Raw genomic sequence first — 27978 nt, forward strand, 5'->3', positions numbered from 1 at the left:
AGGGGACACACAGAGCCGGTGTAACTCCCTGGGGAACCTGCACAGGACAAGTCACTGCCGCCGTGACCTGTGACTGCGGACAGTTCCGTGCAATGTGCCCTTCCTTCTTACAATTAAAACATATGATAAATGACCTAGGTTGCCCCTGACTAACCGGGGTCAAACCTTGCTCACTCTGCTCTAGGTTGGTCTGAACTGTATTTGTTGGCAAGGACGCAGTGTGCCGTGTCTGCAATGGCCGCTCTTGAGCGCCCCGCTCATGTTTAGCCTCCCGGCTCATTCGTTTGGCCTCGGCCAACACAGTGGCCTCCTTAGCCAAGTCATCAGCGTTCTCTGGGCTGACCTTCCTTACCTCCATTATCAACTCTGGAGACAGAATACTGTAGAGCTGCTCCTGCATGAACAGATCTTTCACCTCCTCAACATTATTTTCATCCTTGCCAGCAGCTACGCACCACAGAGAGAAACAAGCGCGCATCCTAATGAGCTGTTCAAATGTTTCAGCAGCATCCTTCCTCAGTGCCCGGAATTTCTTCCTGTAAGCGTCGGCATCCAGACGGAAATGCCTAAGCAGAGCCGATTTTACTTTAGCATAGCTGGTGAGATCAGCCAGATCCAGTCGCAACACTGCCTCCCTAGCCTTGCCCCTCAACAGCGCGATAAGTCTGGTAGGCCACGACGACTCTCTCCAGTGACATAGGGTAGCCACTCGCTCAAAGTGAGATAGATAAGCGTCTACGTCGTCCTTATCACCCAGAGGATCTAAGTTGATATTCCTGTTCTCGCTAGCTTCTACCTCTCTCCCCCGAAGTTTAAGCTCTTCTCTTCTGAAAGCCTGTTCCTCTTCGTCCTTACGCTGGAGTCCGAGTTCTTCCCTCTCTCTAAACAACCTTCCCTCATCTTTCTCTTGGCGCTTCAATTGCAAATCCTCTTCGTCCTTACGCTGGAGTCTCAGCTCCTCCCTCTCTCCCTTCACAGAATCTGTTATGAATCTGGAGAGGGCCTCTCCAGTCAAGCCTAACTTACTAGCTATTGCAGCATACTTCTCATAAACCGATTGTTCTTCCGCTATCTCCCCCTTCACCTCCTCGCTCACCTTCGGTCTATCCAGTTCATCTCTAACCCAACGTGCCAGCTCGTCAGTCTGCTCGGGAGTCCTCACAGGAGTGCCTGGCGTACCTTGCCTCGCAGGCTGTTTTCGCAGTGGCATGACTCAAGTGTCAAACCCAACGAAACTACTGTCACTAACAATTAAACCCTCAACCACCAGAGAAACCTTCAGACCAATGACGCGTTAACCGTAGAGCGCTCAAAACCAACAATGATTATCAGGTGCCTACAATGCATCAAAACATGTACACTTTGAATTCCTGTGCATACAGACCAACCGCAGCTACCTGAAGCACTTACCAGTGCAGCAATATCACTGTAGGGTAACATGAACCATTTTGAAAACAGTCACATACAACACCACAAGACACCCTACCACCTGTCCCCCTAACCTATATCCTAACCCAACTAAGACGGATCCCAACACAACCTAGCTAAAAAGTACCCCGCATCTCCACCATTTGTCACGCGTGCTAAAGCGGACGTGCACCCTCCCCAAGATACCCCACTACAGACGCCACAACACAACAAGCCCACACAGAAACGAAATTATGTAATGCATTTAATGATTGTATATGTCTATAGATGCATGTAAATAAAAACAACAAACAATTATCAAGAGCATACCAAAAAACAACAACCAACAACAACAACAACCACCCAAACAAAAAAAACGGCAGCACGACTACAGCTTTAGTCTTGTCACATTTTCCACAAGGGCACTGGTAAATGAGATGTCAAACCACAAGCACAGCATGGTCTTTTGTTTTCCACGATAAATAAAAAAAATAAATAAATAAACACATGAAAATAGGAATGCTGCTGACGCTAGCGGACGGAAGACAGGCCCCCAGTATGGAGAACGTCAGCGGAGCCCTCAGCGGATCCGTCGCCGGCTCCGAGAGGTGGATGGTCTAGAGCGACGTGACGGTTCCCCACGATTCGAACGGAGGCACAACACCTCAAGACGCGCGCCAGGCAACTGGAGAACGCTGACAGGACAAGAACAAAAGTCACCCACTGGCCACCGCACAGTGTTCCGTAAACGAACAACGGGTGCTAACATCGAAACACAGATGAACAGTTCCACTGGCGGACACAAAGTCGTTTACAGAGGAAAAAGAACGACGAACATCAGCCGCTAAGCGCTGGTTCTACCACCGTCCTTCTCCAAGGACTGACTCCATTCGAGTGAAGCTAGAGACAAAACGGCGAGGAGCATTTGAAGCACTAGAACTCCGCTCACTCTGTTCACTCAGCTTCCTATATATTTTTTTTCCCGTTCAGTTGCACGAGACACTTACAAACCATAGAAAACATAACACGATCTCACTACGCTCGAACGCAAGGGGAACACGCACGATGGAAAACATCGTGCACGCGCATAAGAAACACACCCGCCTCTAAAAATAATACAGCGACCCACCAGCCTCCGCCAGCTTCGTTTGTCATTTTAGAAGAAAGAGGGGATGAGATGGACTCGAACCCCCTCCATAAACGTAAAAGAAAAGAAAAAATAGCCGAACCATTATGTCGTCCGTGACAAGGGTTCTGATTGTTGTTGTTGTTGTTGTTGTTGTTGGTAGTGGTGGTGGTGGTGGTGGTGGTGGTGGTGGTGGTGGTGGTGTGTGTGTGTGTGTGTGTGTTTAATTTTTTTTTTTATATCAAACTGAGAAAGTATCAAATGTACGCCACAATAAGGACGACACCCAGTTATGACAATAACATACCTACAACAGTCTACTCATGATGGGAAACACAAGCTGAAAACTGACATGAACACTGTGTCTGCATTGGAAGGAAAGCAGTAGTATGAGGACTGGTGGTTCTGGCTTACCTCGAAATTGCACTGTGTTTGTTCGTTATGCTACCAGTGTGGCCTCCACTTTATGTCATTTCATTAAAGCCCTAAACTATTTTTGGCACCCATCAAAGGTTGGAGGTCCTCACTCTTCTTTTTTGATGCACATTTCTTACATTTTTTTTTACTGAAAGTATACAATTCACATTTGTAGCATGGTGGAAATAGTGGCTTGTTCTTCCGATGGCATTTGGTATGGTCTTTGCAATAGACATAAATGCAGGATCTACCACAAGAGCCATTTGTTTTAACTCGGGGGTGAGAACAGATATTATAATATTTGCAATAGACGTAAATGCAGGATCTACGACAAGGGCCATTTGTTTGAACTTGGGGGTAAGAACAGGTACTATCACCTTTCCACATGATTGTTATACCTATAGTTTTTTCTTTCCTTAAATGGGCTGTTCTTTCTTCCCAGTGATGTCACAGGGCCTCGAAACTCAAAACCCAACCTTATACTACGACATGGTAAGAAAGTTTAAGTATTTATGTGGTCTATTTCAGAAAATCCTATACGCAAACCATCGTAATCTGAATCAACAGTGGCCGCAGCTGTGACCATAGCAAGAAAAAAAATGGATGCTGAATCCTTTGAAAAACATGGTGCTGAACTATTGCGCTACGTCACTTCCTACATGGAGAATATCCGGGATAGACCAGCGTTCCCGGATGTGAAGCCAGGCTACATGCGTGAGCTGATTCCCAACACGGCCCCGGAGAACGCTGAGCCTTGGGAAGCCGTCTTCTCCGACATTGAGAGAGTCATCATGCCGGGGGTCAGTCTGCCCCGCTCCCCCTCTCCCTCCCCCGTTGATAGTGTCTGTCTGTCTGTCTGACTCTCTGTCTCTCTCTCTCTGTATGTATGTCTGTTTGTCTGTGTTTGTTTGTCTGTCTGTGTGTCTGTCTCCTAAGTGTCTGTCCGATTGTCTGTCCATCTCCCATTTGTCCGCGACTGATAGTGTCTCTGTCTGTTTGTTTCCTGTCTGTTTTTCTCCTGTCTTTCTGTTTCTCTGTCTTTCTGTCTGTCTGTCTCATCTCTGTCTCTGATTGATACTATCTCTGTCTGTCTGTCTGTCTGTCCCTGTGACTGCCTGTGTTTTCTCTCTCTTCAGTGCTGTTCTTTCTGCTGCTGCACCAACCTTTCCTGTATATTTCTCTGATGTTTATGCTTTTATACCAACCTTCCATGTATATTTCCCTGTTATATAAGCTGTGATATCAACCTTTCCTGGGTATTTCCCCGCTATTTCTGCTGTTATATCAACCTTTCCTGTATAATTCCTTGATATTTATGCTTTTATACCACCCTACCCTGTATATTTGCCTGATATTTATGCTGTCACATCAGTCAACCTTTCCTCTATATTTCCCTGATATATATATATATATATATATATATATATATATATATATATATATCATGATATATATGCTGTTATATCAACATTTCCTACAGATTTCCATGTTATTTAAGCTGTGATATCAACCACAGCCAGTGCAAATGTGCCTCCTAGTTTGAGAATCATAGTCCTTCACAAAGACTAAGCTGTAAATGATTTCCCATTGCAATGGAAAAACTTCTATCGATAATATTTATAAAAAAAAACCCAACTATTGATGATACAGCTCTCACTTTGCTGTTGGCCCAGCTGTAAACGTATGTCATCCTGTGATATAAGCTAAAAGTACAGGACGCGGTGTGACTTGTGCTGTCATCTGCTGTCTCTCGTGATTAAATCATGCGCAGGACACCAGCTTTTCTCAGCATTCAGCTTGTCACAAAGCACCACATGTACAGTCCCTCCCCCCTCCCTCCCTCTCTCTCCTCCTCCTCCCACACCCACCACCCTTCCTCTCCCATCCTTCCAGGCGCACCTGTTCACTGGACAATTGGCATTTAGCAACTGGTGGTTTTCTATCCTGCTCAGTCTGCGTGTCTCGCTGGTCACAGTCCCGAAATGTAAGCATGAGAAATCGGTGATTTCACCGTTATGATTATTCACACACAGACACACATAGACACCGACACACACACACACACACACAGACACACATTGACACAGACACAGACACACACAGAGCAGGGAGGAGATTCTAAAATTTTGAAATTTGCTAAAACCAGGGAATGGGTGAAGGTCTAGGCGCTGCATTGGGTGATGGTTCCGGCAGGAATAAAGCGGCAAAGCCACCTCAAAGTGAAGACCTACTGAAAGAATAGTGTGTTTAAGTGTCTAAATGACGGGGTACAGTTTGAAGCTGTGTCAAACATATGGTTTAAAAGGCGTTTGGAGGGCTCTCCTGCAATCAGATTTAGAAACTTTCAACTTAACAAAAGTAGTTTAAAGGTGCATGGTAAATCGCTGAATTGATTGAATGAGCATGCGTAAAGCATACAGATGAGCATACGTAAAGCATACAGATGAGCATGCATAAAGCATACAGATGAGCATACGCAAAGCATACAGATGAGCATACGCAAAGCATACAGATGAGCATGCATAAAGCATACAGATGAGCATACGTAAAGCATACAGATGAGCATACGCAAAGCATACAGATGAGCATACGTATAGCATACAGATGAGCATACGCAAAGCATACAGATGAGCATACGTATAGCATACAAATGAGCATACGTAAAGCATACAGTTGAGTATGCATAAAGCATACAGATGAGCATACGTACAGCATACAGATGAGCATGCATAAAGCATACAGATGAGCATACGTATAGCATACAGATGAGCATGCATAAAGCATACAGATGAGCATACGTAAAGCATACAGATGAGCATACGTACAGCATACAGATGAGCATACGTATAGCATACAGATGAGCATGCATAAAGCATACAGATGAGCATACGCAAAGCATACAGATGAGCATACGCAAAGCATACAGGTGAGCATGCATAAAGCATACAGATGAGCATACGTAAAGCATACAGATGAGCATACGCAAAGCATACAGATGAGCATACGTATAGCATACAGATGAGCATACGCAAAGCATACAGATGAGCATACGTATAGCATACAAATGAGCATACGTAAAGCATACAGTTGAGTATGCATAAAGCATACAGATGAGCATACGTACAGCATACAGATGAGCATGCATAAAGCATACAGATGAGCATACGTATAGCATACAGATGAGCATGCATAAAGCATACAGATGAGCATACGTAAAGCATACAGATGAGCATACGTACAGCATACAGATGAGCATACGTATAGCATACAGATGAGCATGCATAAAGCATACAGATGAGCATACGTAAAGCATACAGATGAGCATACGTAAAGCATACAGATACGCACAATCATAAATCCACAAACATATGTTTTCAGAGATCTGGAATGGTATAAAATTAATCATGTAAACTAGGAGAGATGGAGAGTGGGTATTGTTTTCCATGTGTGTGTGTGTGTGTGTGTGTGTGTGTGTGTGTGTCTGTGTCTGTGTCTGTGTGTCTGTGTGTGTCTGTGTGTGTTTTAAGTTTTACTCAGTGTGATAGTGCACACTCGCATGTGTATGTGTGAGACAGACAGACATACAGACAGACACGCACACACACACAGATTGATTGATTGATTGGGATGGTTTATTCATATAGGCCACAGCCCCTTTGAAGGGGGATATCCAATAAAATCCCGAAGTCTTACATTCAAAAGTCTTCGTGATGTAACATATACAATTTTCCCTTTGAGCGTTTTATACAGATAAAGAGCGAACAACATGGCAGTCTTTTCATTTGTTGATGACATTAACATGATAAGTGTACACAGGCAAGGTTATTGACAGTATTTAACTGGAATCAACTGTTCTCCACGATCTCTTAGTACTGGGCATCACAGCACAAAGTAAACGTCGTCTTCTTTAGATATACTCATTCGGCCAGTCCGTGAAATAAATACAAGAAGAGAAGGAAAGAAGAGAAAATCTTCTTTTTTTTCCTGGACAAAAAAAAAGAAGATATTTCTCTTCTTTCTCTTCTTGATCTGTCAGCAGCCCTTGACACCACTGATCATACCATTTTGATAAACCGACTCTCCCATACTGCTGGTGTGTCTGGCACGGTTCTCTTGTGGTCAGCTCTTACCTCTCCAACCAGAACCAGACTGTTACTGTGATTATTGTGTTATTTATTTTGTGTTACTGTGTTATTTATTTATTTATTTATTTTTTTTATTGATTTTTTTAATTTCTTTATCTATTTTTCTTCTCAAGGCCTGACTAAGCGCGTTGGGTTACGCTGCTGGTCAGGCATCTGCTTGGCAGATGTGGTGTAGCGTGTATGGATTTGTCCGAAAGCAGTGACGCCTCCTTGAGCTGCTGAAACTGAAACTGAAACTGTTATTGTGAACCGTCTGCACTCAATACTCGAAACACAGCACAGCACAGTGCTGCTGACTTGGGCACCGCCGTGGGTGTTGGTAAGTAGGGTAGGGTGCGCAGCTGAAATGCAGGTATGCCTGATATACCAACATTTCGAGCTGTAGTTGGGTTTTTTTTTTTTCACAAGCTCTAAACATTTAATGTTGAAAGTTAACGTAATCTCCTTCTCTTTGTCTGCTAATTATCATCATGACAATTTCTGAATACACGCTATATGCCAAGACATGCCCACCTCTACTTAAAAAAAGAAAACGAAAATGAAGGTGAACAAATGTAGCATCAGTTTAATTTATGTGTGTACATTTACGATTTTTCTTTTTTTCACCCCCCCCCCCCCCCCCCCCCCGTGCAGCTATCCTTTCTTTCAAAAGATTGCACATGTCACAGAAGCAATAACAAATAAAGGCAGTTAATTGGATGTACCATGACAGCTCCAAACGGCCCATTGAGTCAGCGGTAACAGCTCGTTTCGACATGAATCAGCAATGTCAGTTGCGGTTTTTTTGTGGAGACATCAAAATGTGTGCACTGATACATATACTATACACCACATCATCTTAACACAAAATGTGTGGACTGATACATATGCTGTACACCACATCATCTTAAAACAAAATGTGTGGGCTGATACATATACTATACACCACATCATCTTAAAACAAAATGTGTGGACTGATACATATACTATACACCACATCATCTTAACACAAAATGTGTGGACTGATACATATACAATACACCACATCATCTTAAAACAAAATGTGTGGACTGATACATATACTATACACCACATCATCTTAACACAAAATGTGTGGGCTGATACATATACTATACACCACGTCATCTTACAAAAAAATGTGTGCACTGATACATATGCTGTACACCACATCATCTTAAAACAAAATGTGTGGGCTGTTACATATAATGTACACCACATCATCTTACAACAAAATGTGTGCACTGATACATATACTATACACCACGTCATCTTAAAACAAAATGTGTGGACTGATACATATACTATACACCACATCATCTTAAAACAAAATGTGTGGACTCATACATATACTATACACCACATCATCTTAACACAAAATGTGTGGACTGATTCATATACTATACACCACATCATCTTAAAACAAAATGTGTGGACTGATACATATACTATACACCACGTCATCTTAAAACAAAATGTGTGGACTGATACATATACTGTACACCACATCATCTTAAAACAAAATGTGTGGACTGATACATATACTATACACCACATCATCTTAAAACAAAATGTGTGGAGTGATACATATAATGTACACCACGTCATCTTACAACAAAATGTGTGGACTGATACATATGCTGTACACCACGTCATCTTACAACAAAATGTGTGGGCTGATACATATACAATACACCACATCATCTTACAACAAAATGTGTGCACTGATACATATACTGTACACCACATCATTTTAACACAAAATGTGTGGGCTGATTCATATACTATACACCACATCATCTTAACACAAAATGTGTGGGCTGATTCATATACTATACACCACATCATCTTAAAACAAAATGTGTGGACTGATACATATACTATACACCACATCATCTTAAAACAAAATGTGTGGACTGATACATATACTATACACCACATCATCTTACAACAAAATGTGTGGACTGATACATATGCTGTACACCACGTCATCTTACAACAAAATGTGTGGGCTGATACATATACAATACACCACATCATCTTACAACAAAATGTGTGCACTGATACATATACTGTACACCACATCATTTTAACACAAAATGTGTGGGCTGATTCATATACTATACACCACATCATCTTAACACAAAATGTGTGGGCTGATTCATATACTATACACCACATCATCTTAAAACAAAATGTGTGGACTGATACATATACTATACACCACATCATCTTACAACAAAATGTGTGGACTGATACATATACTATACACCACATCATCTTACAACAAAATGTGTGGACTGATACATATGCTGTACACCACGTCATCTTACAACAAAATGTGTGCACTGATACATATACTATACACCACATCATCTTCACACAAAATGTGTGGGCTGATACATATACTTAGTACCTTAATTAACTTAAAAAACAAAAGATAGAAAAACGAAATTAAAAGGACCACACGCCAGACCTTAGCGCCAACCCAACGTTCTGGACATGTACGTGAGGCCGCATCAGTGATGGTGAATTAAATTTCATGAAAAATGACCGTGAGAGCTAAAAGTTATATCTTAATATTACTCCCAGTTACCCCACTCCCTATATCCCCCCATCCCCGCCCCCACCCCCAGTTTTGACATAGTTTTCAGAGAGAGATTTGTGCACAGGCCTAAAAGTCATATAATTATAAAGTTTGTCTTGTATTGTGTCCTATAAACCTTGACATCTTGTGACATTAAAGTATTCTATTCTTTTCCATTCTCTTCTATTCTGTTCACAGACGCACACACACACACACACACACACACACACACATACACGCGCGCGCATGCACACACGCACGCACACGCACACACACACACACACACACACACACACACACACACACACACGCGCACACACACACACACACACACACACACACACACACACACACACACACACACACTGGGTTGTTTGCGTTGTTTTTTTTTGTGTGCGGTGAAAAACCACCGCTTACAATGGAAATTGTTCTTTTGCCAGGTGCTTCACTACCGGTCTCCAAAATTCCATGCCTACTGGACCTTCGGGTTCTCCTTCCCCTCCCTGCTGGGCGACATTCTGACCGACGCCACTGGCTGCATTGGGAGTTTCTGGGTGAGTCACCTGGCGACAGTATGGATTTCACGATGATGATGACGTTGACCTCGATGACTGTTTCAGTTTCAGTTTCAGTAGCTCAAGGAGGCGTCACTGCGTTCGGACAAAACCATATACGCTACACCACATCTGCCAAGCAGATTCCTGACCAGCAGCGTAACCCAACGCGCTTAGTCAGGCCTTGAGAAAAAAAGAAAAAAGAAAAAGAAAAAAGGGGGAATAAATAATAGATAAGCTTACATAAATAAATAAATAAATAAATAGATAATAATTATAATATAGAAAAAGGTAGTAGTAGTAATAATAATAATAATAATAATAATAATTAAAAAATGACTATGACTATTATTATGTTGGTGATGGTGAGGATGTTGTAGCTGTTGTTGTTATACAACAGGAGACAATCCCCATAATTATGTGTGGCGATTTAAAAATGACGATGATGGATTTGATGGTTTTGATGTTATTTCCATTCTTGTTTTCGTTTTGGGAGTTTCAAGGTTGTTTTACGTGTGTGTGTGTGTGTGTGTGTGTGTGTGTGTGTGTGTGTGTGTGTGTGTGTGTGTGTGTGTGTGTGTGACGGGGGTGGGTGGGTGGGTGGGTGGTGGTGAGTGGGGTATTGTTGATGTTAATCATAAGAAGAACAGATATGCCGTGCTTGCATTAGAAGTACACAGATGACAATAATGGACTGGCACGTATTTAGATGTGCCTCATGAGTGTGAAAGTGGGAACGGCCTTGTTGGACTGGATAACCTTGTGGTTGGTGTCGTCGTTGTCATGGCTGCTGCTCTTGTTGGTGGTGTTGTTGTTGTTCTCGCTGTGAAGAGTGTGTGTTAATCCTGCCGACAGGAATCCTGTCCCATGGGTGTGGAACTGGAAATGATCACGATGGACTGGTTGGCCCAGATGCTTCACTTACCTCCCTTCTTTCTCTTCTCCCACCCTGGAAAAGGAGGAGGAATCATGGAGGTGGTGACTTTCATATATATATATATATATATATATATATATATATATATATATATATATATATGTGTGTGTGTGTGTGTGTGTGTGTGTGTGTGTGTGTATCAGGTGTCCCCCAAAATGTGAACCCCTTTTTGACAAGTATTTTCTCAGTAATAGAAAAACCGAATTCATTGAACATTTTCACACAGTCACCTTAGGGTATCATCAACAAGTCTGCAAAATATCTAAAAGTTCGGACATATATTATGCGAGTATTGTCAAATTTAAAACAGAATGTCAAAAAATCCAGTATCAGAGGAAAACTCACTTATTTCAGTTTACGCTCAATGTGACCTCCATCTTCCTCCACGACTAAACGAAGCCATTTCTTCTAAGCAGAAATGCTCTTACTTATTTCTTGCAGCGATATCTCCTCCCATGACATAATTATCCTGTCCTTAAACGCCTGCTCGGTCAATTTGTCTCTCACTCCCCGGTAAACTTTTTCCTTCAGAGAGTCCCATATGGCATAATCCATTGGGTTACAGTCAGGACTTTGTGGAGGCCATTCATCCTTCTTGATGAATTCTGGTGTAGCCTCCTACAGATGGGCCTGGGTTACCCTGCTTGTGTGTGAAGGAGCCCCATCTTGCTGAAACACGTATTTGTTTCCAGGATAAAGACGCCTACAATCCGGGGGAAGATTGTGATCCAGTAACTGAATGTAGCTTTCATTATTAACCCTGGGTCTATCAGTGTCAATAAAATGAATGTTTGTTTTTCCTTTCCAGAATACTCCAGCTGAAACCATTATCTTTTTTGAAAATCTAGAAGTCTCATGATAGAGGCGAGATGGCTGAATATCTCGTTTCCGTTTCCCATAAACGCGATCGTTTTGGCGATTTTTAGCTTTTTCTAACGTAAAGTCTTTCTCGTCTGTGAAAACGATCCTTTTCACATCAGTGGCCGAGCAGCGGTCATTCAAGTTACGGCAGCGAGTATTTCTTTTCCCTTTAACATTTTGGTCCCTCCTTGATACCCGTATCCTCTTGAAGGGCTTCAGTTCCAGTTCTTTCGCCATTCTTTGCACAGAAGACTTGCTCACTTGTAAATCGCTTGCAACTTCTCTAAGGGATTTGTGGGTCCCTGGACTTTCCTCCTGGGATTGAATCGGTTCACGGTCCTTGTTCTCCTCCGAACATGCAGTCTTGGGTCTCCCACTGCTAATTTTACGTGCAACTGACCCTGTAGCGCGTATTTTAGCGATAAGTCCATTTACATTGACATGACTCCACCCCTTGCCTGGAAATTCCTTTACGATCCTTCTTCCACCCCAGCCTTTCTCCTTGAAACCGTACCACTTTCACTGAAAGGCATGGTTGATCCTTCCAAATTGAAACTTTGGACAGAACTGATTTTGGATACATACGACAATAAAAAAAAAAAAAAGACTTGATACCCACACAGGCTATTTTTAGACTGACACTGGTTGACAGATGCCAACACCTGGCAGCTGGCATGAACATGATGAAGGTCACATTGCACAGCTCTGATATTGGATTATTTGACATACTGTTTTGAATTTGACAATACTCGAATAATTTGTGTCCGAACTTTTAGATATTCTGCAGACTTGTTAATGATACCCTAAGGTTACTGTGTGAAAGTTTTCAATGAACTCGGTTTCTCTATTACTGAGAAAATACTTGTCAAAAAGCGGTTCACTTTTTTTGGGACACCCGATATATTGACAAGATATCTATATCTATATCTATATATATATATCTGTGTGTGTGTGTGTGTGTGTGTGTGTGTGTTGGCTGATCAACTTTTAGATATTCTGCAGCCTTGTTAATGATACCCTGAGGTCACTGTGTGAAAGTTTTCAATGAATTCGGCTTCTCTGTTACTGAGAAAATACTTGTCAAAAAGCGGTTCACTTTTTTGGGGGACACCCGATATATTGACAAGCTATATATATATATATATATATATCTGTGTGTGTGTGTGTGTGTGTGTGTGTGTGTGTGTGTGTGTGTGTGTGTGTGTGTTGGCTGATCAACGATTTAACGTCTGTTCACAAAAGTGATTTTACACGGGGAAAAGTGTGTGCAGTGTATGTGTTTATATGCGTGTGAACGTGTTCAAACTGTATACATTTATAAATGTGACAAGAAAAAGAAAGTGTGTGTGTGTGTGTGTGTGTGTGTGTGTGTGTGTGTGTGTGTGTGTGTGTGTGTGTGTGTGTGTGTGTGGTCAGGCGAACGCCAGTGGAGCCATACTGACCTGTCTGCTGGCCGCCAGAACACTGACCTTCAGGACACAGCAGCGGACCCAGCCTGACGTCACGCTTGGTCACGTGACTGACAGACTGGTGGCGTACTGCTCTGATCAGGTGTCTATTGGTCTCTTGGACGCCCCTCACCCCCCACGCCCCTCTTTCCCCAGGCCCCCCCACCTCTCCCCTCCCTCTCTCGCTTGCTCTCTTTTCCGTGTGTGTCTTTCTGTGTGCGCGTGCTTTTCACCGCATGCACAGTGCCTGTAATCTGGAACGTGAGAGTATTTTGTGCCATACCCGTGTTTGCCATTCTATCTTATCACAGTGGGCTGGTTACTTTTGGCACGTGAAGTTCGTTCACGGATTTTTAGATTTAACTGTCACTTTGGCGGCAGGTACTCTCCGTGCTACTCTCTGCCTTTCAGTTTTCCAGCTACTCAAAATAATATGATTAATTACAGTAGTATGGACCATTTACCATACGATCAGTTGGTTTTTTTTATTTATTTATTTTTTATTTTATTCATATACCACCTGTTATATACTCCTGTAATTGAATGCACGGATGATATCAACGATTTGATATGTCATGGAGGTAGCATAACGCAAGATTAGCAGATGGTATAATGGTGATCAGGTAAACATCCAGAAAAAAGAGAGAAGCAGGTGGGGTATTAAGGTGATCAGGTAAACATCCAGGAACTGACAGAAGCAGATTGTATTATGGTGATCAGGTAAACATCGAGAACTCAGCGAAACAGATGGCATAATGGTGATCAGGTAAACATCCACAAAAAGAGAGGAACAGATGGTATTATGGTGATCAGATAAACATCCAGGAACCGAGAGAAGCAGGTAGTATTACCGTGATCAGGTAAACATCCAGAACTGAGAGAAGCAGATGGGGTATTATGGTGATCAGGTAAACATTCATGAGCTGACAGAAACAGATGGTATTATGGTGATCAGGTAAACATCCAGGAACTCATAGAAACATGTGTCAGTTATGTTGATCAGGTAAACATCCAGGAACTGAGAGAAACAGATGGGGTATTATGGTGATCAGGTAGACATTCAGGAACTGAGAGAAACAGATGGGGTATTATGGTGATCAGGTAGACATTCAGGAACTGAGAGAAACAGATGGGGTATTATGGTGATCAGGTAAACATCCAGGAACTGAGAGAAGCAGATGGGGTATTATGGTGATCAGGTAAACATCCAGGAACTCAGAGAAGCAGGGGGTATTATGATGATCAGGTAAACATTTATGAACTCAGAGAAGCAGATGGGGTATTATGGTGATCAGGTAAACATCCAGGAACTCAGAGAAGCAGATGGGGTATTATGGTGATCAGGTAAACATCCAGGAACCCAGAGAAGGAGATGGGGTATTATGGTGATCAGCTAAACATCCAGGAACCCAGAGAAGCAGATGGGGTATTAAGATAATCCGGTAAACATTCAGGGACTGAGAGAAGCAGATGGTATTATGGTGATCAGGTAAACATCCAGGAACTGAGAGAAGCAGATGGGGTATTATGGTGATCAGGTAAACATCCAGGAACTGAGAGAAGCAGGTGGGGTATTATGGTGATCAGGTAAACATCCAGGAACTCAGAGAAGCAGGTGGGGTATTATGGTGATCAGGTAAACATCCAGGAACTCAGAGAAGCAGATGGGGTATTATGGTGATCAGATAAACATCCAGGAACTCAGAGAAGCAGATAGGGTATTATGGTGATCAGGTAAACATCCAGGAACTCAGAGAAGCAGATGGGGTATTATGGTGATCAGGTAAACATCCAGGAACTCAGAGAAGCAGATGGGGTATTATGGTGATCAGGTAAACATTTATGAACTCTGAGAAGCAGATGGGGTATTATGGTGATCAGGTAAACATCCAGGAACTGAGAGAAGCAGATGGGGTATTATGGTGATCAGGTAAACATCCAGGAACTCAGAGAAGCAGATGGGGTATTATGGTGATCAGGTAAACATCCAGGAACTGAGAGAAGCAGATGGGGTATTATGGTGATCAGGTAAACATCCAGGAACTCAGAGAAGGAGATGGGGTATTATGGTGATCAGGTAAACATCCAGGAACTCAGAGAAGGAGATGGGGTATTATGGTGATCAGGTAAACATCCAGGAACTCAGAGAAGGAGATGGGGTATTATGGTGATCAGATAAACATCCAGGAACTCAGAGAAGCAGGTGTCAATCATGGTGCCAGAGGTAACCTGTCAGGTGTCAGAATGGAAAGCAGCTGGGGCGTTGTAGTGACGGAAGGATCAGTGGTGGGTTCATTCACAGTTTGACTATTGATTGTGTGTGTGTGTGTGTGTGTGTGTGTGTGTGTGTGTGTGTGTGTGTGTGTGTGTGTGTGTGTGTGTGTGTGTGTGTGTGTGTGTGTGTCTGTGTCTGTGTCTGTGTCTCCGTGTGTTTGATTTTTATGTCATGTATCTTAACGTTACGCTGGTATTATGAAAGCAATAATAATAATCACCATCATCATCATCATCATCATCATCTTCTTCTTCTTATTATTATTGTTATTATTATTGTTGTTGTTGTTGTTACTATCAATATTAGTATGTCATTCATAGTTCACAATAATCATCATCACCATCATATTCTTCTTCTTTTTATCATTATTATTTTTGCAATTCTTGTAGTCAGTATCAATGTTAGTGTATCATTCATGTTCACAATAATCATCATCACCATCATCATCACCATAATCACCACTACCATCATCATCATCATCACCATCACCATAATAATCATGATCACCATCATAATCATCATCATCACCATCACCATCATCATCATAACCATCATCATCATCATCATCATCATCACCATCAACATAATAATCATAATCACCATCATAATCATCACCACCATCACCATCATCATCACCATCATCACCATTACCATAATAATCATCATCACCATCATAATCATCATCACCATCATCATCATCGATGCATCATCATCACCATCATAATCATCATCATCATCACCATCATCATCATCATCATCACCATCATCACCATCATCATCATTATCATCACCACCATCATCATCATCATCATCATCATTTCACTCCTCAGGCTCACACAGCAGTGATCAGGGCAGGGATGGTGGGCGGAGTACGCATGCGCACTCTGGAGACTGACCACAAGGGGGCGCTGCGCGGAGCCACTCTGAAGGCGGCCATATTGGAGGATTTGGGCAACGGACTTACTCCTTTCTATGTGACTTTGTTTCTTCGTTCTTTGTCTGTCTGTCGTTTTGTCATCGTCTGAATGTCACTCTTCTCTCTCACTCTGTCTGTCTGTCTCTCTGTCTGTCAGTCTCTTTCTGCCTCTGTCTCTTATGAATGAATGAATGATATGGATACTTACATAGCACCTATCCTCGGTCGGAGACCAAGCTCTAAGCGCTTTGCAAGCTCTGGGTCATTTGCACAACAGGCTGTCTACCTGAGAAGAGCCGACTGACGGCAACAAAAGGGTTGTCCCTGGCAAAATTCTGAAGAAAAATCCACTGATATATATGTGTAAGTGTGCGCGTAATTAAAAGCCTGACTGAAGGACACGGTGAAGGAATGCGAACGTCTGAACTCAGCTGACAGTGGGCTCCACGCAGGTAGGCAGCCTGTTGTGGAAATGACTCCATTCATAAAGCGCTTAGAATTTGTTCTCTGATCGAAAACAGGCGCTGTACATATGTCGATTATTAAGATATTCAAAAGTTGCTGAAGAGGTGGTTGTCATGTTGTCATAGTGCAACTCTGTCCTACCAAAAATGTCACGGATGACAAAACGGCGGTCTACAGCATCCCCCCCCCCCTCAACTCCCACCTCTCCTCCCCCCACTGCCCTCATCTACACATCCACCACGTACATAAGAACTTTCGGAATTCATTTCAAATCCTCTGAACCAATTTTAGTAATGAAAAATGATAAAAACACTTTTGACGTTATTTTACCAATTAGGATGATGAATGAGTTCCCTCCCACAATAATAAGTCCTTTCATCCTGCTCAAAGTATCAAGGGAGACAAATCAATCGAATCTGATCTGATGATTGGCAATCCTGTGACCCCGTTTTGAGATGTCAAGGGAGACAAATAAATCCATGCGTACATTATGTTTGCTATTTCTAGTATCAAGGGAGACAACAGTACATTCATACAATTTCAGCTGTGCGCAACACTCGGCTCCACAGCCACGTGTGCCTTTGACAACTTGAAGGAACTGGGACCTCTCTGTGAGTATGCCATCCATCAGGCCTGCTGTGAGTGTTGGTTGTTCAAACAGTGTGTGTTCCAGCGTGTGTTTCCAACCTTCTGGGAATTCTGTGCGAGAAATTTCCTCTTTTCTGCTGCACTCTTTTGTTTTTGTCTTTTTCATTTCTTCTTTCTTCGTTGTCTGTTGTTGTCTAAATAACTAGCTAAATAATAATTATAATTATAATTAAAAAATATATATATTTATTTATTTTATTTTATCTTTTTCTTTTTTTTCTTTTTTTTTTGTACGCCTATAGTTGACTCCACCAAGTTTTTGCGCCCTATACATATTATTATTAGTAGTAGTAGTTCTTTTTTTATGCATTTATCTATTATTATTATTTTATTATATTATTATTATTATTTAATTAAAAAAATTTTTTTTTTCTCAAGGCCTGACTAAGCGCGTTGGGTTACGCTGCTGGTCAATAATCTGCTTGGCAGATGTGGTGTAGCGTATATGGATTTGTCCGAACGCAGTGACGCCTCCTTGAGCTACTGAAACTGAAAACTGAACCTCTTTCAGCTGGTTGAAGTACTTTTTTCTCAGATGGAATCGATAGCGTTCTATCATTACCGTACCTTGCTGTCTGTCTTCCATTTCCATTTCTTTTGTTGTTGTTTGTTTGTTTTGTTTTTTTCCCCCAAAAGCCAAACCACTCTTTTCTGCAGTCTATGATGTACTATATGTTCTGTTCTGTTCTGTTCTGACGATCAGGTAGTGACATTGTAAAGACTGGGATGGGCACTAGCTGTCCACTCTGCAGTAGTAAATATTTGACCACATAGCCTATAATTTTTTTCATGGCCTTTTAATGTATTTTGTGTGTGTGTGTGGTTCTGAAGCGTTTTACTCTTTCCTTTACGTTTTAGTAAAACATTTATTTATTTATTTTGTTAATCTTGTGATGACAAATTTATGTGGAAGTGCTGACATCCTAATCTTTATTTGCCTTGAGGAGGTTAAGATAATGTTCCATGAACTGGGTGGTTTTGCAGGTTTAGTTTTCCGGACGCTACAATCATGTGTGCAACAAGGTTGAATGTTCGTTCAGTTGAGCATTCACGATATGGCCCTGTGTGGTCGGTTGGACAGAAAACAACAATGTCAAATTTTCGGAAAATGTGTTTGTAAGTGTGTGTGTTGGTTGGTACTTAATTTAACGTCAGTTCACTAAAGTGATTGTGTGTGTGTGTGTGTGTGTGTGTGTGTGTGTGTGTGTGTGTGTGTGTGTGTGTGTGTTAATGTTATTTTCATTTTGCGCATGGATCAACCCCTTACACACAACTCTATCTCTCAGGTGAGGAACACAACATGTGGATGCACGTGGATGCTGCCTATGCCGGAAGTGCCTTCATCTGTCCAGAGTTTCGTCCCTTGTTGGATGGAGTGGAGGTGAGAGCACACGCTTGATATTGGACGGAGACACTTTTTTCTCTCTCTTTTTCTAGATGAGAGGTTGCATAAAAAAACAACAAGAAAAAAACAAACAAACAAACAAACAGTGTGAGTGTGTATAAATATGGGTGGGAATTAGTCACCGTGCATAGCCATCTCAGTCTTGAGAAGACCTCGAAATAAGCTTCATCCGATTTAACACATTCATGGCATGGACTTTTTGTGCTGCATCATCATCCACGCCTTTTTGGTGGCAGTGCCCCCTGAAGTAAAAACTTTGCAGTGTTTCTCTATAAGTCATTTCAGATGAGAAGCAATATGAGTTGATATCATGATATCGTTCAAATATACAGTATTCATGAATTACGTGTATTATCTTCATGTGCGCATTCTTATTCAAAAGTCTTATTTATTGTGTAACCCCTTCAAATGGGGGGCCATGGCCTTTCTTGAACCTACAGCCGTGTGTTTGATTCCTGTGATTAATTGTATAAGCGTCACCCCCACCCCCTCACCCCCTCCAGGCGCCGTGACAAGGATTCGAACCCGGCTGTTACGCCCGTCAGGTGCTTTGGTCTCAAATATCCCTCGTTGAGTGTTGAGATTGAGTCAGTTGATCAGCCCCCCTTCCTCCCTCCCTCCCTCCCTCCCTTCCTTCTTCCCTCCCTCCCTCCCTTCTTCCCTCCCTCCCTTCTTCCCTCCCTCCCTTCTTCCCTCCCTCCCTCCCTCCCTCCTTCCCTCCCTCCCTTCCTTCCTTCCTTCCCTCCCTCCCTCCCTTCCTTCTTCCCTCCCTTCCTTCCTTCTTCCCTCCCTTCCTTCCTTCTTCCCTCCCTCCCTTCCTTCCTTCTTCCCTCCCTCCCTCCCTACCTACCTTCCTTCTTCCCTCCCTCCCTCCCTTCCTTCCTTCCTTCTTCCCTCCCTCCCTCCCTTCTTCCCTCCGATCCTTCCTTCCTTCTTCCCTCGCTCCCTTCCTTCTCCCCTTCCTCCCTCCCTCCCTTCCTTCTTCCCTCCCTCCCTTCTTCCCTCCCTCCCTTCCTTCTTCCTTTCCTTCTTCCCTCCCTCCCTTCCTTCCTTCTTCCCTCCCTCCCTGCATTCCTCCCTTCCTTCCTTCCTCCCTCCCTTCCTTCCTTCCTTCCTTCCTTCCTTCCTTCATCTGTTCCACAGTACGCCACGTCGTTCAACCTCAACGCCCACAAATGGCTCAAAGTGACCTACGAGTGCTCTCCCCTATGGTAAGTGGACCTGACAGGAGGTGAGGCTGAGTGTGGTGCTCCTGGTCTGTTAGTTTGTGTGTCGGTTAGTCTGTCTGTCGGTTTGTCTGTGTGTCTGTCGGTCTGTCTATTGGTCTGTTGGACTGTCTGTATGTGTGTCTGTCGGTCTGTCAGTTGGTCTGTCTGTTGGTGTCGGTCTGTCTGTCTGTTTGTTGGTGTGTCGGTCTGTCTGTTAGTCTGTCTGTCGGTCTGTCTGTTGGTCTGTCTGTCTGTCGGTCTGTCTGTCTGTTGGTCTGTCTGTCTGTCGGTCTGTCTGTCTGTTGGTTTGTCTGTCTGCTTGTTGGTCTGTCTGTCTGTCTGTTGGTATGTCTTTCTGTCTGTCTGTTGGTCTGTCGATCTGTCTATCTGCCCGTTGGTCTGTCTGTTGATCGGTCTGTCTGTTGGTTTGTTGGTTTCTCTGTCTGTTAGTTTTTCTGTCAATTTTCACGCTCTGTGCGTATGTCTTGTGTGTGTGTGTGTGTGTGTGTGTGTGTGTGTGTGTGTGTGTGTGTGTGTGTGTGTGTGTTTTGTGTGTGTGTGTTGTGTGTGTGTGTGTGTTTTGTGTGTGTGTGTGTGTGTGTGTGTGTGTGTGTGTGTGTGTGTGTGTGTTGTGTGTGTGTGTGTGTGTGTGTGTGTGTGTGTGTGTGTGTTTTGTGTGTGTGTGTGTGTGTGTGTGTGTGTTTTGTGTGTGTGTGTGTGTGTGTGTGTGTGTGTGTGTGTGTGTGTGTGTGTGTGTGTGTGTGTGTGTATGTGTGTGTGTGTGTGTGTGTGTGTGGGTGTGTGTAGGGTGAAGAATACCGACTCTTTACACAACAACTCTGTGTGTGTGTGTGTGTGTGTGTGTGTGCAGGGTGAAGAACACAGACTATTTACAGAACAACTTTGTGGTGGACATTGAGTATCTGACGCAGACCATGGGCGGTGACGTCATGCCGGACTTCCGGGTAAGCTGACGTCATACTGTTCGTCACCCCAGCATTGTTACAGGAGAACGTGCCTCTGTCTCTGTCCGACCCCCCCCCCCCCCCCATCCCTCCAGCCGACCCCCACACCCCCCCGTCTCTCTCCCTCCCCCCTCTCTCTCCGTTCTTAAAGGGACAGCCTAATAGTTGACCAAAAGTGATAATTAAGTGGCACTTGAGCGTGATTCTTTCAGCACTTGCAGTCCAGTGAAGCATGTCATGTATAACAATAATAATAATAATAATCATATTAATGATAATAATTCTACAGCTACTACTAATGATGATGATGATAATAATAATGATAATGATGATAATTCTGCTACTACTACTACTACTACTAATGATGATGATGATGATGATATTAAAAAGAACTTTATTCAAGACACACGAGACCACAATATAACTGTGCACAGGTTCACACACACACACACACACACACACACACACACACACACACACACACATATATATATATATATATATATAATCAACTAGAATGGTAAAGATGAGATGGTGTAGGGAGGATAGGTGGGGTCAGACACAAATGCTTACATTCCTACAGACACACATATATAGTACCATCTCTATCTGTGCATTTATTGTTCATAAACACAATGCCTAGCTAAACATATTAATTTACAGTGTGCATAATAAACTAACGCAACTAATTCGTAAAAAAAACCCACCTGAGTTTCAGGAGGAGCGGTATCAGACCTTTGAGGCTGGGGGTTGATGATTATGACATGTGATAAAAACAGCAACAAAAAAATAACGAACTATTAAAAACTCGCCAAATATCATGTAGTAATTTTATAATTTATTGCACTGTGCATTCCAAGGTACACACACACACACACACACACACACACACACACATACACACACACAAACACGCATGCACGCACGCACACACACGCACACACACACACACACACACATACACACACACACAAAGTAAGAATTGCATCGGAAAAGAATTTCCCGAAAAGAGCTAAACATATATCTTATTAACGCCCGCTGGCACATCGGTGTCAACTGTTTTCCCCAAAGTCTGAAATTAATACAGATGATGTAGTTTCAGTTTCAGTTTCAGTAGCTCAAGGAGGCGTCACTGCGTTCGAACAAATCCATATACGCTACACCACATCTGCCAAGCAGAAGCCTGACCAGCAGCGTAACCCAACGCGCTTAGTCAGGCCTTGAGAAAAAAGAAAAGAAAAAAAGGGTGAATAAATAATAGATAAATACATAAAAACTACTACTACTACTACTAATATGTATAAGGCGCAAAAACTTGATGAAGTGAACTATGAGCGTACATAAAACAATATATATATATATATATTTTTTTTTTTTTTTAAGTAATAATAATAACAATAATAAAAAAGAAAAGAAAAAAAAGACAACAATGATGCTAAATAAGCAAATAAATGTAAAACATGGAGACACACATTCACACATACACCCACAGATGCATAACAGATGTGCACCAAACATGCAGATGATGTAGACACACAGCAAACTGTAAATCCATGCGCCTCTTGGGAGATGAGTAAAGCACATTTTGATATTAATCATACTGACATGATTAAGAATGAACATCCTAATATTATGGCAACGGAAGTACGATTACCCCCCCCCCACCCGACCGCCAGAATAAATACTGTGATCATTTGCATGTTTACACAAACGGCTCACTTCTTAACAATCATCAATCAGGTTAAGCTTTTGTCATACCAGAACTAAAAACTGAATGTTCATATTATAATGAGTGATAAAAAAAAATCGATCAATATTCAAAATTCATTATGGCTCTAAATTATAATCTTGATATTCCAGTTTGCCTTTTTACAAATCCTATTTTGCGTTGATTCCAAATCATTATTATATGCTTTAAACTCATCAAACTGTAGGAACATGTCCAAGGTTATGATAGAAATCAGTCAGTTTGTACGTCTTTGAGTTTGACAGGAACACATGTTATTTTTTGCTGTGTTCCTTCACACCTTGGTCTTTTCAACAATGAATGTGCTGACAGGGCTGCAAGAAAAAGTGCAAAACACGTACAGGGAACCACAGAACTTTACGTGTGTTTTTCTATACAAGAGGGCGACGGGTTACTTTTAGAAGCATCGTGGAACACGGAAATATACGAGCAAAATAGGAACGTTTGAAGTGATAATGTAACTAATGTTTATAAACTCAAAACAATCAATCTGTCAAGTACGTACAGTAATTTAATCAGATGAAAGCAGATTCATGCATTATCGTACAGGATGGAGCTGAACGCTTTTTGTGACAATGTTCAGCAAAGATGTGAAATGCAGATGTGGAGAACTTATCTCCAGCAAACACGTAGTGCTTTAATGTCAGAGTTTGAAATCGTTTTTACTATTTTTTTTTTCTGAACGTTCTTTTGGATGTATTTAGGATGATTTCAAGGTGTTATCTGCTGTTGCAGAAGGTTTGATGATTGACCAATAGGACATTTGATTTGGTTGTTTGATGTTATCTTTTCCTACCATTTTACCTATGTTTACATCTTTCTTCAACGTTTACACACACACACACACACACACACACACACACACACACACACACACACACACACAAGTACAAACACACACACATACACACACACACACAAGTACACACACACACACACACACACACACACACAGAGTCCCAGTTCAATGAAGCGTGTTGTGTGTGTCAGCACTGGCAGATCTCAGCCACCAGCAAACCGTGCCGAGCCATCAAGGTGTGGTTTGTTCTGCGTCTCCACGGTCTGACGGCACTGCAGAACTTCATCCGTCATGTCAGTCGGCACTGTGTGTGTGTGTGTGTGTGTGTGTGTGTCTGTCTGTCTGTCTGTGGCTGGTGGCGGAGGAGGGGGGCGCGTGTGTTGGAAGGTGTGTGTGTGGGGGAGGGAGGGGGGGGGGGGCGCATGTACTCTCATACACTTATGTAGCCTACTTGATTAAATATCAAACTAAATTTCTGCCATGAATGTGTTTGTAATTGTATATGATGGGTATATCTTTGTTCCATACCTTTACACCTTGTCACTGCGATGGTCGTCATCATCATCATCATCATTGTCATCGTCAGTATAGTTATCTTAGCTAGGTTCGAAGCGCTTCACGGTAACAACGAAGCGAATATAAACACACACACACACACACACAAGACACACACACACACACACAAACTCACACACACACACACACACACAAGACACACACACACACACACACACACACACCCGCTACCACACACACACGCGAACAGACACACACACACACACACACACACACACATACACACACACGCACACACACACACACCTCCCTCTCCCACCTTGTTCCAGGACGTGGCCATGGCCCATGAGTTTGAGGCTCTGGTGAGGAGTGACGTCAGATTTGAAATCCTTGCTGACGTCATCATGGGTCTCGTGTGCTTCCGTCTGAAGGTGTGTCAGTGTGTCACATTCGTTATTGTCGTTATTTTTACCCTAGGAGAAAGTGTATGTGTCATTCTCGTTATTGTCGTCCTCTTTCTGCGTCTGTCTGTCTGTGTGTCAGTTTATCTCTCTCTCTCTCTGCCTGTCTCTCTCTCTTCCTCTCTCCCTCATATGTACGGTAATGATTCTCTGTAAGAAACTTTTTACTTCGTACGAAATTTAACTGGTTGACTAAGTTGTTATAACTCCTTGAAATGAACGTTTTGTTCACTCAGTAAAACTCTCTCTCTCTTTTATCAAACCATGATTTAATCAAAGTGAAGCAGAAATGGGTCTGAGGAACCTGTATATGACCAATGTGTTGTACTGCACTGTGTTGCTGTCCATTGCATTGTATTGAATTGTATCATATTTTATTGTATTGCACAGTATTGTATTGTACGTGTTGTATTTATTGATTTGATGTCAAAACAGATTTCTGTGTGTGAATTTCGGCCCGCTGTCCCTAGAGGGAGCCAATAGCCTGAATGCAGTGCCATCTTTGTCTGTCTGCAAGCACACTCGATTCACTACCAAAGCGGATTTGTTGCCATGTTTGCAATGCACGCTACATACACAGGACCTCGATTTATCGTCTCTTCCAAAAACATTAGCACGCACACCACCGTCCACTGAAGGGTGGAGTAAATCACGGTCTGTGCGGGAATCGAACCTGGGAAAATGGCTTCCTTGTCAGGCCCTCTACCACCAGGCCACAGTTCCACCATTCATTGAAGGTGAGTGACCCTTTCTGTCGGCCAGGGCCCCAACGCGCTGACTGAACGTCTGCTGAAGAAGCTTCGTGAGGACCACAAGATCTACCTGCTACCCGCCATGATGAAGGGCGTCTATTTCCTCCGCCTCGCCATTTGTGGGCCTTTCGTCATCAGCTCTGACGTCAAGTACAGTTGGGACGTCATCAGACAGGCTGCTGACGTCATCCTTGGTTCTGCCAAGGAATAGCTTCAAAGTTTCCGTCGCCGTGTGTTAAAAGAAGACACCTCACTGAAGCTGAACAATGATAGAAGTGAATCTTTCCTATTCTGTCCTCCAAGTGTCCCATTCTCATGTTATCTCCCACTGTCTGTTAAAGTTGGTGCTCAACACATCTCCTTCACAAACACAGAAAGACACCTTGGAATTACTCTTGCCTCAGAACTCTAATAAAACGAGTTTCAATAACGTGCTAGACCACATTCAAGAGGGCGTGTGACCGCGCCATACAGCCATGTTTTCTTGATTGCACACAGCAAAAAATTACCTGTGCTTATATATTGTTATCAGAAAATGGTTATGTAAATATGGTTAAACTGGAATCTTCGAAAAATTGCAAACGAACTTTCCATTTTCATTGAAACACAGTGTCAGACACGTTATTCTCGGAAACAGGTATATTTCATACTTCAGTCCTTTCCAAATGTAGAATGGTAAGTTTCTGATCAGGATTAATTAACGGTGCAGCCGGTAACTGCATGAAGAGCATTGAATTATTCTGTTTTTTACACTTTAGTGATTCTCAGACATGTTTCACCTCAATATGGCTAAACTTCACCAAGAATATTTCAAATGCCTGGTTATGATTGTCTTGGGTTTTCTCGGACAATTTATTGCGGGAGTTCTTTTGCAGAAGTATTACAACGTCTAAGGTGACCGTACACGTTCAGTCGTCGAGAAAAGCGGTTGAAGAAAGATCTAAATACCTGTTTATAAGAATAAGAGACGTAACTTGTATTGCTTCTAACAATATCTACATACAGACACACACATATGCATCATTACAAACATACATACAGACAGACAGACACACACACACATATGCATACATACATGCATACATACATACATCCCTTAACAAAATTCTGTTGCAGTAACCATAAACTGCAGAAGGAAATAGGTAAAATATTCTTAATGAGAAAGTGAAGACAGAATTTACAAAGGATGTACAATAGGAATTGTTGGGATGGATTTTTATTTGGTGTGAGAATGTCTGAAAAATGCTGTGATTCAAAGCAGACTAATACAATGTAAATATTTAACACATTCGTCATTCTTTGGTTTTGTCAGTGTATTTAATGATTAAAAAAAAAAAAAAGATGTAGTGATCTATTATTCCTCAAGTTTGATTTAAAATAAAATGTAATGTTGGCATGGTTTTTTTTATGCCGGTTTCGTTTGATATTGCTGGACTGAAGCTATGATTCAACGTGCACATATTGTTATTCTGTCACCCTCGACCCAAATAGGGGCAAAAGGGGTTAAATTCTCTGAAGAATTGAATCCGTAATAGAAGGGACATAACACTTGCCAAAAAAGCAATATGATGTATCTGCAGTATTCTCCCTTTGACTGACCACGTCTTCATCTTACTCTGTTCTCTTATTGCTGCTGCTCTTGTTGATGCTCCTGTTCACATTCACTGGTGATGGATTGGAACTATCGTTGTTTGACTTGTTGTTGCTGTTGTCATTGTTGTTGCTGTTGTTATTATTATCTCTTGTTCACACTCACTGGTGATGGATTGGAACTGTCGGTGTTTGACTTGTTGTTGTTGTTGCTGCCACTCTTGTTGTTGCTGTTGTTATTGTTGTCACTGCTATCATTGTTTGTCGCTGTTGTTGTCGCTGTTGTCATTGTTGTCGCTGTTGTCATTGTTGTCGCTGTTGTTATTGTTGTGGCTGCCGCTCTTGATGTTGCTGTTGTTATTGTTGTCGTTGTTATTGTTGTCGCTGTTGTTATTGTTGTGGCTGCCGCTCTTGATGTTGCTGTTGTTATTGTTGTCGTTGTTGTTATTGTTGTCGCTGTTGTCATTGTTGTCGCTGTTGTTATTGTTGTCGCTGTTGTTATTGTTGTCGCTGTTGTTATTGTTGTAGCTGTTGTTATTGTTGTCGCTGTTGTTATTGTTATTGTTGTAGCTGTTGCCATTGTTGTCGCTGTTGTTATTGTTGTAGCTGTTGTTATTGTTGCCGCTGTTGTCATTGTTGTGGCTGTTGTCATTGTTGTTGCTGTTGTTATTGTTGTTGCTGTTGTTATTGTTATTGTTGTAGCTGTTGTCATTGTTGTGGCTGTTGTCATTGTTGTAGCTGTTGTTATTGTT

The 27978-nt window shown here is 42.2% G+C and overlaps 1 protein-coding gene across 1 annotated transcript; it reads left to right on the top strand.

Moving 5' to 3' along the window:
* Nucleotides 1-3549: 3549 nt before the first annotated feature.
* LOC143276278 (aromatic-L-amino-acid decarboxylase-like) lies at nucleotides 3550-26265 on the top strand. The gene is made up of 12 exons (XM_076580776.1): nucleotides 3550-3750; nucleotides 10120-10233; nucleotides 11089-11208; nucleotides 13448-13582; nucleotides 16585-16728; nucleotides 17680-17746; nucleotides 19070-19164; nucleotides 20332-20399; nucleotides 21268-21361; nucleotides 24099-24200; nucleotides 24753-24854; nucleotides 25647-26265. Exons 1-12 carry the CDS (start codon nucleotides 3550-3552, stop codon nucleotides 25845-25847), a joined length of 1443 nt encoding a protein of 480 aa, XP_076436891.1. The 3' UTR covers nucleotides 25848-26265.
* The last annotated feature ends 1713 nt before the right edge of the window (nucleotides 26266-27978 follow it).

Source organism: Babylonia areolata, chromosome 31 (genome assembly GCF_041734735.1).
Source record: "Babylonia areolata isolate BAREFJ2019XMU chromosome 31, ASM4173473v1, whole genome shotgun sequence".
NCBI classification, from domain to species: Eukaryota; Metazoa; Mollusca; class Gastropoda; order Neogastropoda; family Buccinidae; genus Babylonia; species Babylonia areolata.